Below are 13,247 nucleotides of genomic sequence, written 5' to 3'. Positions count from 1 at the left end.
ATATTCAGCTTTCCGAAATGATTAGCTAGTTCCTCTTTGATTGACTCCAGCGTCTTACCAATAATAATATAGTTCCCTGCCTTCTGCCTTCCTCCCTTTTTGAATGAGGGAGTCACATTGGCTGTTTTCCAATCTTCTGGTACCCTTCTGGAACTTAGCGAGTAACAAAACATTTCAACCAATGGATCCACTATCTCTGTAGCGACTTCCATTAAAACCTGACTCTCTGTCCCTTCCAACTCTCTGTCCCTTCCGACTCTCTGTCCCTTCCGACTCTCTGTCCCTTCCGACTCGCTTTCCCTTCCGACTCGCTTTCCCTTCCATGCTCTCTATCTCTCTGTCTCTCTTTCTCGCTCTTTGACCAAGTTTAGACACCCTGGTATAATAGCTCCTTCTTTGGTTGAGTCAGGTTTATGTTCGCAAAGACTCCTCTGATGGGCCTTAGCATTTTATTGCAGAGACTATGTTTTGGCCGTGGCTCATTGGGCAGCACAGTCCCGTCTGAAGGTTGTGGGTTCGAGTCTCGCTGGAGAGACTATGAAATTAGAGCTGCCTCTCGCTGTCTAACGAGTGCAGATTTTCACTCAGGCCTGAGTGAATCCGCAATGTTCTTTACAAAATGCAATGTTTCCTAATCGTTCTGACCAATCCCATGTTCTTATTTTGAAATTCAATTCACATTCTGACACCACCGTGGTGGATATTCAACTCGGGCGGTGTGGAGACGTGTTTGTTCATTACTGTCCCGTTCCCATGCTGGAATCTGTGATCTCGATCTTACTGATGTTTATCTTCTTATTTCCCCATCTAGACCTTGGCGATGTCATATCTGACTGGAACAATTGCAAGGTATGGGGGTTACAGTGACAGCCATCTGTCTGAGTGTGTGGGTGTGATGCCTTCCAGAGGCGAGTGTCCTATTCAGGCTTGCGAGCAGGTTCGGTTTCCACTGGTGCGAAGGAGGACAGACAGCTGGGCCTGATTCTCTGATTCAGTCACATTAACGAGGGGTTATTTGGGGCAATTAGGGATGGGTAATAAATATTGGTTTTGTTAGCAACAACCTCATCCCATAACAAAGAAAGCCTGTCATTCACGTAACCAAACCCCAGAATTCTCAGACCCATGTCTCAAACCCCCCCCTAAGGCAGGGGGGAGCACTGGGAAGGGGCGAGTCTGAGGCTCCAGGAAAAGCGGCCATGGAGTATTTGAATCTGGGGATCAGGCATGGCCAGGAGAGGAAGGAGGTGGAGGGGGTGGTGTCTAAAGTGACCCCATAGTGAGGTTATCAGAAAGAGACAGATTAAAAGTGGGGGGGAGGTTGCTGTATCGGAGGGTTAGAGTTTACACTCTCTGTTTGGGGTGAGAGTTTCAGGGAAGCTGGATTACAGGCACTGAGGTGTAGGGTAGGGGAGCTCTGATGGCGCAGTGGGTAGTGTCCCCGCCTCTGGAACAGAAGCTCCGGGTTCAAATCCCACGTCAGCACTTGATGGCCAAGGAAGGTGCTTTCAGAATCCGGCCAATCAGCTTGAGTATCAGCCTGTAAATCTTCCCAATAATCCTGGTTCCAGGTGGTGAGAGCGGGAGAGATTCCTGGTCACACCACACAAGGTAAACCACTGCCCAACTCTGCCCAGTGTAATCATGGACCAATCCAGTGGGAATCCGTGCTCACTAGCGCCACCCTGAGGCCGGCTCGCTGATTGGCGGGGAGGGGGTGGGGAGCAGAGGGCCAGGAAACCCCACCCCAGTGTGTTCCTGGCATCAGGAGAGGGGAAGATAACTGAGCGATAACCCATTGCTTTCATATCCGGTCCATGGACCCCACAGAGAGAGAGCTGTCAATGATCCGTCCACTCTCACCCACTTTATTCATCTGAAACTTTCTGCATTTCTTCTACAACATCCGATTCCCTGAATTATTGACATTATTGGATGTCAGATCATTTGGAGCCTGCACACCATCTTTGTTTCAATATGGAGAGACTGGCAGTGACTGGGAATTGAGGGAAGTCTTGAAAAGAATAAATTCGCAGGACTATGGGGAAAGAAACAGGGGGGTTAAGCGTAACTGGATAGGCAGAACTGTCAGAATGGGCTGAATGGCCTTCTGTGCTGTATGATTAATGCCAGCTGCTTGGGGCTGATGTGTGCAGTGTCTGTGACCATTCTCAGTCTCTGTAACCTCCCTGTAATGTCTCCCTCCTCTGCCTGCAGTTATTACAGCACCAAGTCTGTGTTCATCTGCCTCGGGATGACTGCCCTGGTCTGTCTCGGCGTCACCATCTTCTGCTTCCAGACCAAGGTAACAGGACCTGGGGGGTGTAGGGGGCAGAGTGTTGCGGGGAGGGGGAGGGGTACATGAGTGGATGTTCGGATGTTCAGAGGATTAAAAGCAGCAATTTTAATTTCAGGTGGACTTCACTTCGTGTGGAGGTCTGTTCTGTGCTCTGGGGATTGGCCTCTTTGTTGCCGGGATTGTCGTCACGATAGTTCTCTCTTTCAAATATGTAAGTCACGCACAAAACTCGCAAAGTGAGAATCAAAATCCGAGATGGAGGTTGGAGAGAGAGGGATGGAGGGAGAGGAGAGGAAAGAGAGGCTGCGAGAGAAAGAGGTAGAGGAGGAGAGATGTTAACCTAAAAATATCACAAAGTATCCCAGTGAGCGGAGTTAGTCTGCCTGAATCCTGGAGAGAGGAAGAGCTACAGACCCAAACATCTCAATAGTTTGCCTCACCGGAATGTGGGAGGGAGCCTGGATTGAAAAGACTGAACTCGTGAGGAGTTAAAATGAGGTGGGAAGAGTCGCCTAGCTTGAGCTAGGGAGTGAATCTCCAGAGGAAATAAAGCTCTCACTATGAGTGAAGTGACGGTATAGTCGTATTTTATTTGGACTAATAATCCAGAGACCCAGCGCGACATTCTGGGGATCGAGGTTCGAATCTAACCATATGGCAGATGGTGAAATCTGAATTCAAAAAAATAAACTGTTGCCGATTGTCGTAAAAACCCATCTGGGTCACTAATGTCCTTTAGGGAAGGAAATCTGCCGTCCTTACCCCGTCTGGCCTACATGTGACTCCAGACACACAACAATGTGGTTGACTCTCAACTGCCCCTCGGAAATGGCCGAGCGAGACACTGGGTGAATGGCCAATTAGGGATGGGCACCAAATGCTGACCCAGCGATGCCCACATCCCGTGGCAGAATCTTTTTAAAGTTCTGAAAATGGAAGGTTCCCGACCAAGAAAAGACCAGAGATAAACTCTCAGGATGGACTGATTCTGGGAGAATTGAACATTTAGTTCAGGGAGTGTCAACTCAAACTGTGAAATGTGTTTGTAGGTTTTGTTAAAAGTGAGACGGGAAAGATCTGTTCTGTCTTTTAAAGCGTGAAAGTTGTCGACAAGTTAAATGTTACTGAAATTCCGAGTCAGGATGCTGAGTGACGAGGAGAACTTGCAGGTGGTGGCATTCCCAGGTATCTGCTGCCCTTGTCCGTCTCGGTAGCAAAGATTGTGAATCTTGTTCTATCGAAGGAGACTCATCATGCTGATTAATCCATTCTCTCCATATTTTGGCAGATTCCATGGCTTCACATGTTGTATTCTGCGATTGCAGCTATTGTTTTTACTTTGGTGAGTGATGCTTCCTCCAGTCAGCAACTGCTGTCCAGATCTATTCTGGGCCAATAGTCAAGACTGATGTCTGTAACACTGAATCCCTCTGTATCACTGCTGGTACAGCGTAAAGCTCCCTCTACACTGTCCCCATCAAACACTCCCAGGACAGGTACAGCACGGGGTTAGATACAGAGTAAAGCTCCCTCTACACTGTCCCCATCAAACACTCCCAGGACAGGTACAGCACGGGGTTAGATACAGAGTAAAGCTCCCTCTACCTTGTCCCCATCAAACACTGCCAGGACGGGTACAGCATGGGGTTAGATACTGAGTAAAGCTCCCTCTACACTTTCTCCCATCAAACTCTCCCAGGGCAGGTACAGCACGGGTTAGATACAGAGTAAAGCTCCCTCTACACTGTCCCCATCAAACACTCCCAGGACAGGTACAGCACAGGGTTAGATACAGAGTAAAGCTCCCTCTACACTGTCCCCCATCAAACACTCCCAGGACAGGTACAGCACGGGGTTAGATACAGAGTAAATCTCCCTCTACACTGTCCCCATCAAACACTCCCAGGACAGGTACAGCACGGGGTTAGATACAGAGTAAAGCTCCCTCTACACTGTCCCCATCAAACACTCCCAGGACAGGTACAGCACAGGTTAGATACAGAGTAAAGCTCCCTCTACACTGTCCCCATCAAACACTCCCAGGACAGGGACAGCACGGGGTTAGATACAGAGTAAAGCTCCCTCTACACTGTCCCCCATCAAACACTCCCAGGACAGGGACAGCACGGGGTTAGATACAGAGTTCACCTCCGCCTCCTCCTTCCTTCAGCATTGGTTAACCTTCTCTCTCTCTCTCTCTGTCTCTAGTTCTTGGCCTTTGACACTCAGTTGATCCTGGGGAACAGGCGACACTCCATCAGCCCGGAGGAGTATGTTTATGGAGCTCTCAGACTCTACACAGACATTGTACAAATCTTCATCTACCTGCTTCAGCTATTTGGATCCAGATAAAGATAGCTGTGATTCTGCCACCCACACTCCTGCTGGCTTCCTTCATTCTCTCTCCTTGTGTAAGATAATCTCGCGCTTATAGAGTCGGGAGAAAGGTTAACTCAGCACCATTGGAATTGTTGATGCAGTTCCTGTTCTCCCAGGTACTACGCTCCCAGCCTGATATAACCTAACGAGGAAGTAAAACCCGATAACACTGGAGATACTCAGCAAGTCTGGCAGCCTCTCCGCAGAGAGAGAAAAACTGAGTTCACGTTTCAGTCAACGAACCGTCACCGGAACTGGGAAAATGTTCACCGTTTTTCAACAAATCAGAGCCAGAGAGGAGGAATCAACAAAAGGCCAAGGCTTGTGATTGGCTGAAAGGTCATCGAGCTGGAATATTATCTCAGTTTCTCACTCCACAGATGCTGCCTGACCTGCCGAGTATTTCCAGAACTTTCTGCTTGTATTCCGACTTCCGGCATCTGCAGTATTCTGGCTTCGAAAGGAAATGAACTGTTTCATTCTCTGGTGATCCCAATTTGTACAAGTTAACTGTCGTTACCTCTGGGCCCACCTTGTACTGTTTCTCTCAGTCTCCTGCCTGAAGGATTCCCCACAAATCAAAGGTAATCCTGAACTCGTGTGATCGATGGGTGAGATGGTGTGAAACCTTCAGCCTCCTGAGGAAATGAATATTTGAAGGCCAGGATGTTAAACCTGAGATCAGGGTTATGATCCACGAGTTACTGGTGACTCCGCACTCCGATATGTTTCAGAGCACTGAACAACATACAGCGCTGGAGAGATCCCACCAGCCGTCCCTTCGCAAGATCCTCCCAATCTACCAACAAGAAAAGTGGTCTAACAGCAGTGTCCTCCTCCACACCAGCTCGCCCAGCAGAGGTGCTAATCACTGCAAACCAGCTCCATTAGGTGGGACATGTCGTTCACATGCCTGACACTGAACTCCCAAAGCAACCGGTCCACTTGGAACTCGATCGCAGCAGGAGACTCCCAGGTGGACAGTGGAAAATGCTTTAAGGAATGTTCTCAAAGCATTCCCGAAGAGGCTAAAGATTCCCATCGACTCATGGGAGACCCTGGCTTATAACTGACCCGAATGGAGAAGGTTCATTCAGGAATAGACCGGAAACAGGGAGAGACTCGGTCAGGAATGTGTAGAACGAGCGCACAAACCTCCAAACAAGCCATCCACCCAGCCCACTGAGCACTGTCTGCTCCACAGGCGGCAGGAGTCTGCAGATCACTGCTGGGAGTTACCAACCATCGCAAAACCCATTGAAGCAGAAATGTCATCCTTGATGCTGAGGGACTGGCTAAAGAGGGGTGATTAAAGATAATTACGCTCAGTGTACTTAACCGCGCCCCCCCACACAAGCAGCAGCTGGAGGGGAGTGGTTAGCACTGCTGCCTCACAGCAATTCCCGTCTTGGGTCACTGTCGGTGTGGAGTCTGCACGTTCTCCCCGTGTCTGCGTGGGTTTCCTCCGGGTGCTCCGGTTTCCTCCCACAGTCCGAAAGACATGCTGGTTAGGGTGCATTGGCCACGCTAAATTCTCCCTCAGTGTACCCGAACAGGCGCCGGAGTGTGGTGACTCGGGGATTTTCACAGTAACTTAATTGCAGTGTTAATGTAAGACTATTTGTGACACTAATAAATAAATAAAAGTAACTACAGGATGGGTTTAAGGCGATTGGGAAAAGAACTGAGGATTTTTCTCTGCTGTGAGTTGTGAGACGGAACACCGACTGAAAGGACAATGGAGGCAGATTTAGGAGGAATTTACAAAAAGGAATTGGATTAATATTTAAAAGAATAGAATTTTGGGAAGGGGCAAGGGGAATTAGGACTAATTGGATTACTTTACCAAAGTACCAGCACAGGCACAATGGGCCGATTGGCCTCACCCTGGGTAATAAGATTCAGTGATTGTTTAACTCGAGTGTGACTGAAAACAGGTTTGAGTTCACCCTGTGTTAAAGTAACATTCTCCGTGTTACAAAGCAGCTCATCCCCCCCACAGAATTCGAATTCCAGAGCTGACATCTCGGACTAACTGACATACTCTGTATAAGTCAACTGTTAACATTATATCCACTTTTAATAGTTTCCGCTGGTCCGTGCCGACTGTTAATTATACAGCTTTCTCTATTTATTCTAAAGCAATGGAACATGGAACCATAGGACTTGGGAACAGGAGGAGGCCATTCGGCCCCTCAAGCCTGCTCCACCATTCAATAAGATCATGGCTGTGTTTTAGATCTCTGTTCACATTGCTACTGGACTAGAAGGTTCCCAGAATTAAACATTGATTCAAAAGACTTTAACTTTTAACAACAAAAACATGTACTAAATGTGAACAGTTTGACGGTAATACAATGCTCCTTCATTCCCACTTATCTTCACAAATGTACACAGAATTTAAGAATAACACAGGTCACCAAGTATATCCTGGGCTATAATGTTTGCAGTAACTACACAGTCCCTGTAACCCAATAGGCTAACTGTAGAGAGACAACACCTCACTCAGAGACCAAGTGGTGGATGTCACCCAATCGAGAGTCTGTGAATTACTCCTTAAATTCCCCCCCCCCCTCCGAAGATAATCACAGAAGAGTTTCCAAACTCCACTTTCAAAAGACACACTTTAGAATCTTCTTACAAGCAATGCTTTCCCTCAACTGCTTTCACCAAGGATCCACCTCCAGGATTTCCAACTCTCCTTTCAGTGTTCCTTTACCATGAGCATTCACGTTTTTCACACGATCTCTCAGTCCCCAACTGAACACTATTGCTGCAAAGCTGGAATAAGGACACCGACCTTTCAATTGCTTCAGATATCTGGGTTTTCTCCAGCCAATTTCACCCTCTTTCCAATTCTGTCTTTAACTCTCGTGAACAGTACCCTGCTCAAATTCTAAATCCTGCTTTCCTTTTTCCTTCAATTTTCCTGAAAACTTCTCTTCATTCTCCAGTGTCTGGAACTAACTGTCCTTTAGTTTCTCTGGGACTTGTGTTCTTGCCCATTACTACATTGTATGGCTTTTCTTCCAGCAGGGCAGTGAGAGCTGTTCCCTCTCGAGCTTCCTAACTCTGAATGCTATGGATTCAGCTAAACTAAAAGCACAAAACAGCTCATTCTTTCTCCAAACTCTTGTTTACCTTTCACACCACATAAATTCCCTAAACTAAAGACACAGCTTGAAATGGAACAAAAAAACCCATACATGCAAACACCGTTATTTATATGAATCTAATGAGAGGTCACTGTTTCCTACACAAAAACATGCAATTAAACACACTGAAATTTATATCTTATTTCTAACATCCAACAGCGCAAATATAGATCACTTTGAACTGCCTCTGCACACTGACACCTGTCTGCCCTCCCCCTCCGCCCCCCCCCCCCAACCCGTAACACCTGACCTCCTTGTTTATCAAATATCTGTCTAACTCAGCCTTGAATAAATTGAATGACCCAGCCTGCACTGCTCTCTGGGGAAGAGAATTCCAGTGACTAATGGCCCTCTTGAGTGAACAAAATTGTCCTCGTCTCAGACTTAACTTCCAGGCCCCTTACTCTATTTTCTCCCACAGGGGAAGACATTCTCCCAGAATCCACCCTGTCAAACCCCCTCGGGATCTGATAGGTTTCAATAAGATCACCTCTTTCTGGTTGTATCACAGCTTGGTATGGGGCTCCTGCTCTGCCCAAGACCGCAAGGAACTACAAAAGGTCGTGAATGTCGCCCAATCCATCACGCAAACCAGCCTCCCATCCATTGACTCTGTCTACACTTCCCGAAACTTTGCCTCAGAAAAGCAGCCAGCATAATTAATGACCCCACGCACCCCGGACATTCTCTCTTCCACCTTCTTCCGTCAGGAAAAATATACAAAAGTCTGAGGTCACGTACCAACCGACTCAAGAACAGCTTCTTCCCTGCTGCTGTCAGACTTTTGAATGGACCTACCTCACATTAAGTTGATCTTTCTCTACACCCTAGCTATGACTGTAACACTATATTCTACACTCTCTCCTTTCCTTCTCTATGAATGATATGCTGTCTGTATAGCGCACAAGAAACAATACTTCTCACTGTATACTAATAATGTGACAATAATAAATCAAATCAAAATCAATCTCCTAAACTCCAATGGGTACATTTAATTTGATTTGATTTATTATTGTCACATGTATTAACATAGTGAAAAGTATCGTTTCTTCCATGCTATACAGGCCCAACCTGCTCAACCTATCCTTCTAAGATAAGCCCCTCATCCCAGGAATGATTCGAGTGACATTCTCTAAGCTGCTTCGAACACAACTATATCTTCTTTTAAATAATAAGATCTACATTACCCAGTAGATTTGGTTTCTCCCACCAGTGGAACCATTTTAAGGGACGGCACAGTGGTTATGCTGCTGCCTCACAGCTCCAGGGACCTGGGTTCGATTCCCGGCTCGGGTCACTGTCTGTGTGGAGTCTGCACATTCTCCCCGTGTCTGTGTGGGTTTCCTCCGGGTGCTCTGCTTTCCTCCCACAGTCTGAAAGGTGTGCAGGTTAAGTTGATTGGCCATGCTAAATTGCCCCGTAGTGTCAGGGGGATTAGCAGGGATAAGCATGTGGGGTTACGGGGATAGGGCCTGGGTGGGATTGTTGTTGGTGCAGACTCGATGGGCCGAATGGTCTCCTTCTGCACTGTGGGGATTCTATGATTTTCTCTCGAGTAAACCCCTTAAATATCTCCATCAAGTTTCATCTCAACCATCTCAAGTGGGAAGGTTTTCTGCATTATTGTGTTCGCATCATTATTAAGTGTTCATTGTTGCTGCTTTATAATTTCATTTACCTGCTGAATGTTTACAAGGTTAGTGTCGGAACCTGTACTCTGGACAATGTTATAATAAAATGCTTTTCATTACAAACTGCCGACAATTGAGTCAAATTTTAAAATAGAAAAATGCTGGATTTACACGTCAGTATTTTAAAAACTTCATTCTTGGGAGGTGAGCACGCAGGCAATTTATTAATAGCCCATTCCTAATTGCCCCTTGACAAGGCGGTGGTGAGCCAATTTTTAAATCTGTGCAGTGCAGGTGGTGTAGGTACAGCCACAGTGAGGAGGTGATGGTTTTCTCAGTAGGCGAGTAATCCAGAGACCGGGTTCGAATCCCACCGCTGCGGATGGTGGAATTTGAATTCAATTAAAGAAATCCCTTTATTGGAGCAGTCCTTACCCGGCCTGGCTGACCTGTGACTCCAGACTCACAACACTGGGGCTGACTCGTGAATCCCCTCTGAAATGGCCGAGTGAGACACTCAGTTATACTATTCAAAATTCATAGAAACCCTACAGTGCAGAAAGAGGCCATTTGGCCCATCGAGTCTGCACCGACCACAATCCCACCCAGGCCCTACCCCATTTCCCTATACATTTACCCACTAATCCCTCTAACCTACGCATCTCAGGACTCTAAGGGGCAATTTTTAGCATAGCCAATCAACCTAACCCGCACATCATTGGACTGTGGGAGGAAACCGGAGCACCCGGAGGAAACCCACGCAGACACGAGGAGAATGTGCAAACTCCACACAGTGACCCAAGCCGGGAATCGAACCCAGGTCCCTGGAGCTGTGAAGCAGCAGTGCTAACCACTGTGCTACCGTGCCGCCCCAGAGAATACTAGAGAATTAATAAAAAAATTAATTAAACTGGACTGACCCGGCAGTGACCAAAGCACCGGAACCAACAGGGGTGTGTCGACCTGGCAAAAATCTTCCTTACTGGTCAAGAATAATCATACTCAAGGAATCATACCTGACTGATAATGTCCCAGACACCAGCATCACCAAACCATTTGAGGTGGTGTACAGTCAGGAGGGAGCAGCGATTTAACATTGAGATAAGGAGGAAATTCTTCTCTCAGAAGGTTGTGAGTCTTTGGAGCTCCTTGCCACAGAGCGCTGTGGGGACAGATCCTTGCGTATATTTAAGGCTGAGATAGATTTTTGATCAGTAAGGGAATCAAGGGTTGTGGAGAATGGGCAGGAAAGTGGACATAAGATTTGCTGGATCAGCCAAGATCCTATTGATTAGTGGAGCAGGCTCGAGGGGCCGAATGGCCTACTCCTGTTCCTATTTCTTATGGGAGTTACCCTGGGAGCCCTCAACGTCAACTCCAGATCCCATGAAGTCTCATGGCATCAGGTCAAATGTGGGCATGGAAATCCCCTGCTGATTACCACGTCCCGCACCCCCCTCGCTCAGCTGATGAATCAGTACTCCTCCATGTTGAATACCACTTGGGGGGAGCACTGAGGGTGGTGAGGGCACAGAATGTACTCTGGGTGGGGATTGCAATGTCGATCAGCAAGAGTGGCTCGACAGCAGGACCATAGAGCGAGCTGGCCGGGTCCTACAGGACATCGCTGTTAGACTGGGACTGCGGTAGCTGGTGAGGGAACCAACAAGAGGGAAAAACATACTTGACCCTATTCTCAGCAACCTGTCTGTCGTAATGTATCTGTGATGTGGAAATGCCGGCGTTGGACTGGGGTGAACACAATAAGAAGTCTCACAACACCAGGTTAAAGTCCAACAGGTTTATTTGGTAGCAAATACCATAAGCTTTCGGAGCGCTGCTCGGAGCAGCGCTAGCGCTCCAAAAGCTTATGGTATTTGCTACCAAATAAACCTGTTGGACTTTAACCTGGTGTTGAGAGACTTCTTACTGTAATGTATCTGTCCATGACAGTATCGGTAAGAGTGACCACCGCACAGTCCTTGTGGAGACAAAGTTTCATCCACACATTGCGGATACCCTCCATCGTGTTGTGTGGCACTATCACCGTGCTAAATGGGACAGACTTCAAACCGATCCAGCAACTCGAGGCTGGGCATCCATGAGGGACGTTTTTTACAGAGAGAGTGGTGGGGGCCTGGAATGCGCTGCCAAGTAGGGTGGTGGAGGCAGACACGCTTTGAGGCACTGTGGGCCATCAACAACAGCTAGGTCGGGGGCTGAGTTTTGGGAGGGGGTGATTTTTGGGAGCGGAGAGTTTGGGGATGGGGTGAATTTGGGGGGAAAGTTTGGGAGGGGTGAGTTTGGGAGGAGGGAGTTTGGGGGGGGGCTGGTTTCGGGAGGGGGTGAGGTTTGGGAGTGGGAAGGGGGATGAATTTGGGGGGAGGTGGTGAGTTTGGGGGGAGAGGAAGTTTGGGAGGAGGTGAGTTTTTGGAGGGGGGAGTTTGGGAGGGGGTTGAGAGAGGGAGAGTTTGGGGGTGGGGCTGGGAGGGGGGTGTTTGGGAGGAGAGAATTTGGCAGGGGGGTTTGGGAGGGTGTGTTGGGGGGTGGTTGGTTGCTGGGTGGGTGGTTGCTGGGTGGGTGAGATATTTCTCAGGAACTGTGACTGGTTGTTATTGAGATTAGCGCTAACCGAGTGACTCAGCGTCCATTATTTGTCTTGTGATTCAACAAATCTCCCAGCTTTCCATTTCCAATCTTTCCAGTGTTCGTTCCTAAAACTCAATTCCCAGCTTGTCTTGGGGGAGAACTCGTCCCTTTGGAATTGTCAGTTCAGGTCGAGAACCACAACAATTACTGCACTAAATAGACATGCTGAAGATCCAATTAGATGCTGTTTATTATTCTGAAGATAAACGGGGAGGTGTGTGGTCTGAAGTATCGGAGACAAAGAAGTTATTCAGTTTAGACACTGATGAGGGTCAGAGCCTGATTGTAGCGAGGTGCCACCCTCTAGTGGTGAATAAACTTTCAACATCGGCACAACCATAGAATCATAGCACAGACCGTTTGTCCAAATTTGATAGTGCTACAACTCAAAACTAATCCCACTGCCCCACTCCCTCCCCATAGCCCTGTATCAATCCCCAAACTAATCCCACTGCCCCGCTCTCCCCCCACAGCCCTGTATCAATCCCCAAACTAATCCCACTGCCCCACTCTCTCCCCATAGCCCTGTATCAATCCCCAAACTAATCCCACTGCCCCGCTCCCTCCCCAGAGCCCTGTATCAATCCCCAAACTAATCCCACTGCCCCACTCTCTCCCCATAGCCCTGTATCAATCCCCAAACTAATCCCACTGCCCCACTCTCTCCCCATAGCCCTGTATCAATCCCCAAACTAATCCCACTGCCCCGCTCCCCCCCCACAGCCCTGTATCAATCCCCAAACTAATCCCACTGCCCCACTCTCTCCCCATAGCCCTGTATCAATCCCCAAACTAATCCCACTGCCCCACTCTCTCCCCATAGCCCTGTATCAATCCCCAAACTAATCCCACTGCCCCGCTCTCTCCCCATAGCCCTGTATCAATCCCAAACTAATCCCACTGCTCTGTTCTCCCCATAGCCCTGTATCAATCCCAAACTAATCCCACTGCCCCACTCCCTCCCCATAGCCCTGTATCAATCCCAAACTAATCCCACTGCCCCACTCTCTCCCCATAGCCCTGTATCAATCCCAAACTAATCCCACTGCTCTGCTCTCCCCATAGCCCTGTATCAATCCCAAACTAATCCCACTGCTCTGCTCTCCCCATAGCCCTGTATCAATCCCCAAACTA

At 48.1% G+C, this 13,247-nt stretch overlaps 1 protein-coding gene across 1 annotated transcript; it reads left to right on the top strand.

Annotated features, from left to right (window-relative positions):
* Positions 1-754: 754 nt before the first annotated feature.
* LOC144488118 (protein lifeguard 3-like) lies at positions 755-7,937 on the top strand. The gene is made up of 5 exons (XM_078206138.1): positions 755-849; positions 2,218-2,305; positions 2,415-2,510; positions 3,588-3,641; positions 4,508-7,937. Exons 1-5 carry the CDS (start codon positions 821-823, stop codon positions 4,649-4,651), a joined length of 411 nt encoding a protein of 136 aa, XP_078062264.1. The 5' UTR covers positions 755-820; the 3' UTR covers positions 4,652-7,937.
* Positions 7,938-13,247: the final 5,310 nt, after the last annotated feature.

Source organism: Mustelus asterias, unplaced genomic scaffold (genome assembly GCF_964213995.1).
Source record: "Mustelus asterias unplaced genomic scaffold, sMusAst1.hap1.1 HAP1_SCAFFOLD_1304, whole genome shotgun sequence".
Lineage (NCBI taxonomy): Eukaryota > Metazoa > Chordata > Chondrichthyes > Carcharhiniformes > Triakidae > Mustelus > Mustelus asterias.
The sequence above is the reverse complement of the archived record's forward strand: the minus strand, read 5'-3'. Positions and strand labels throughout refer to the sequence as shown.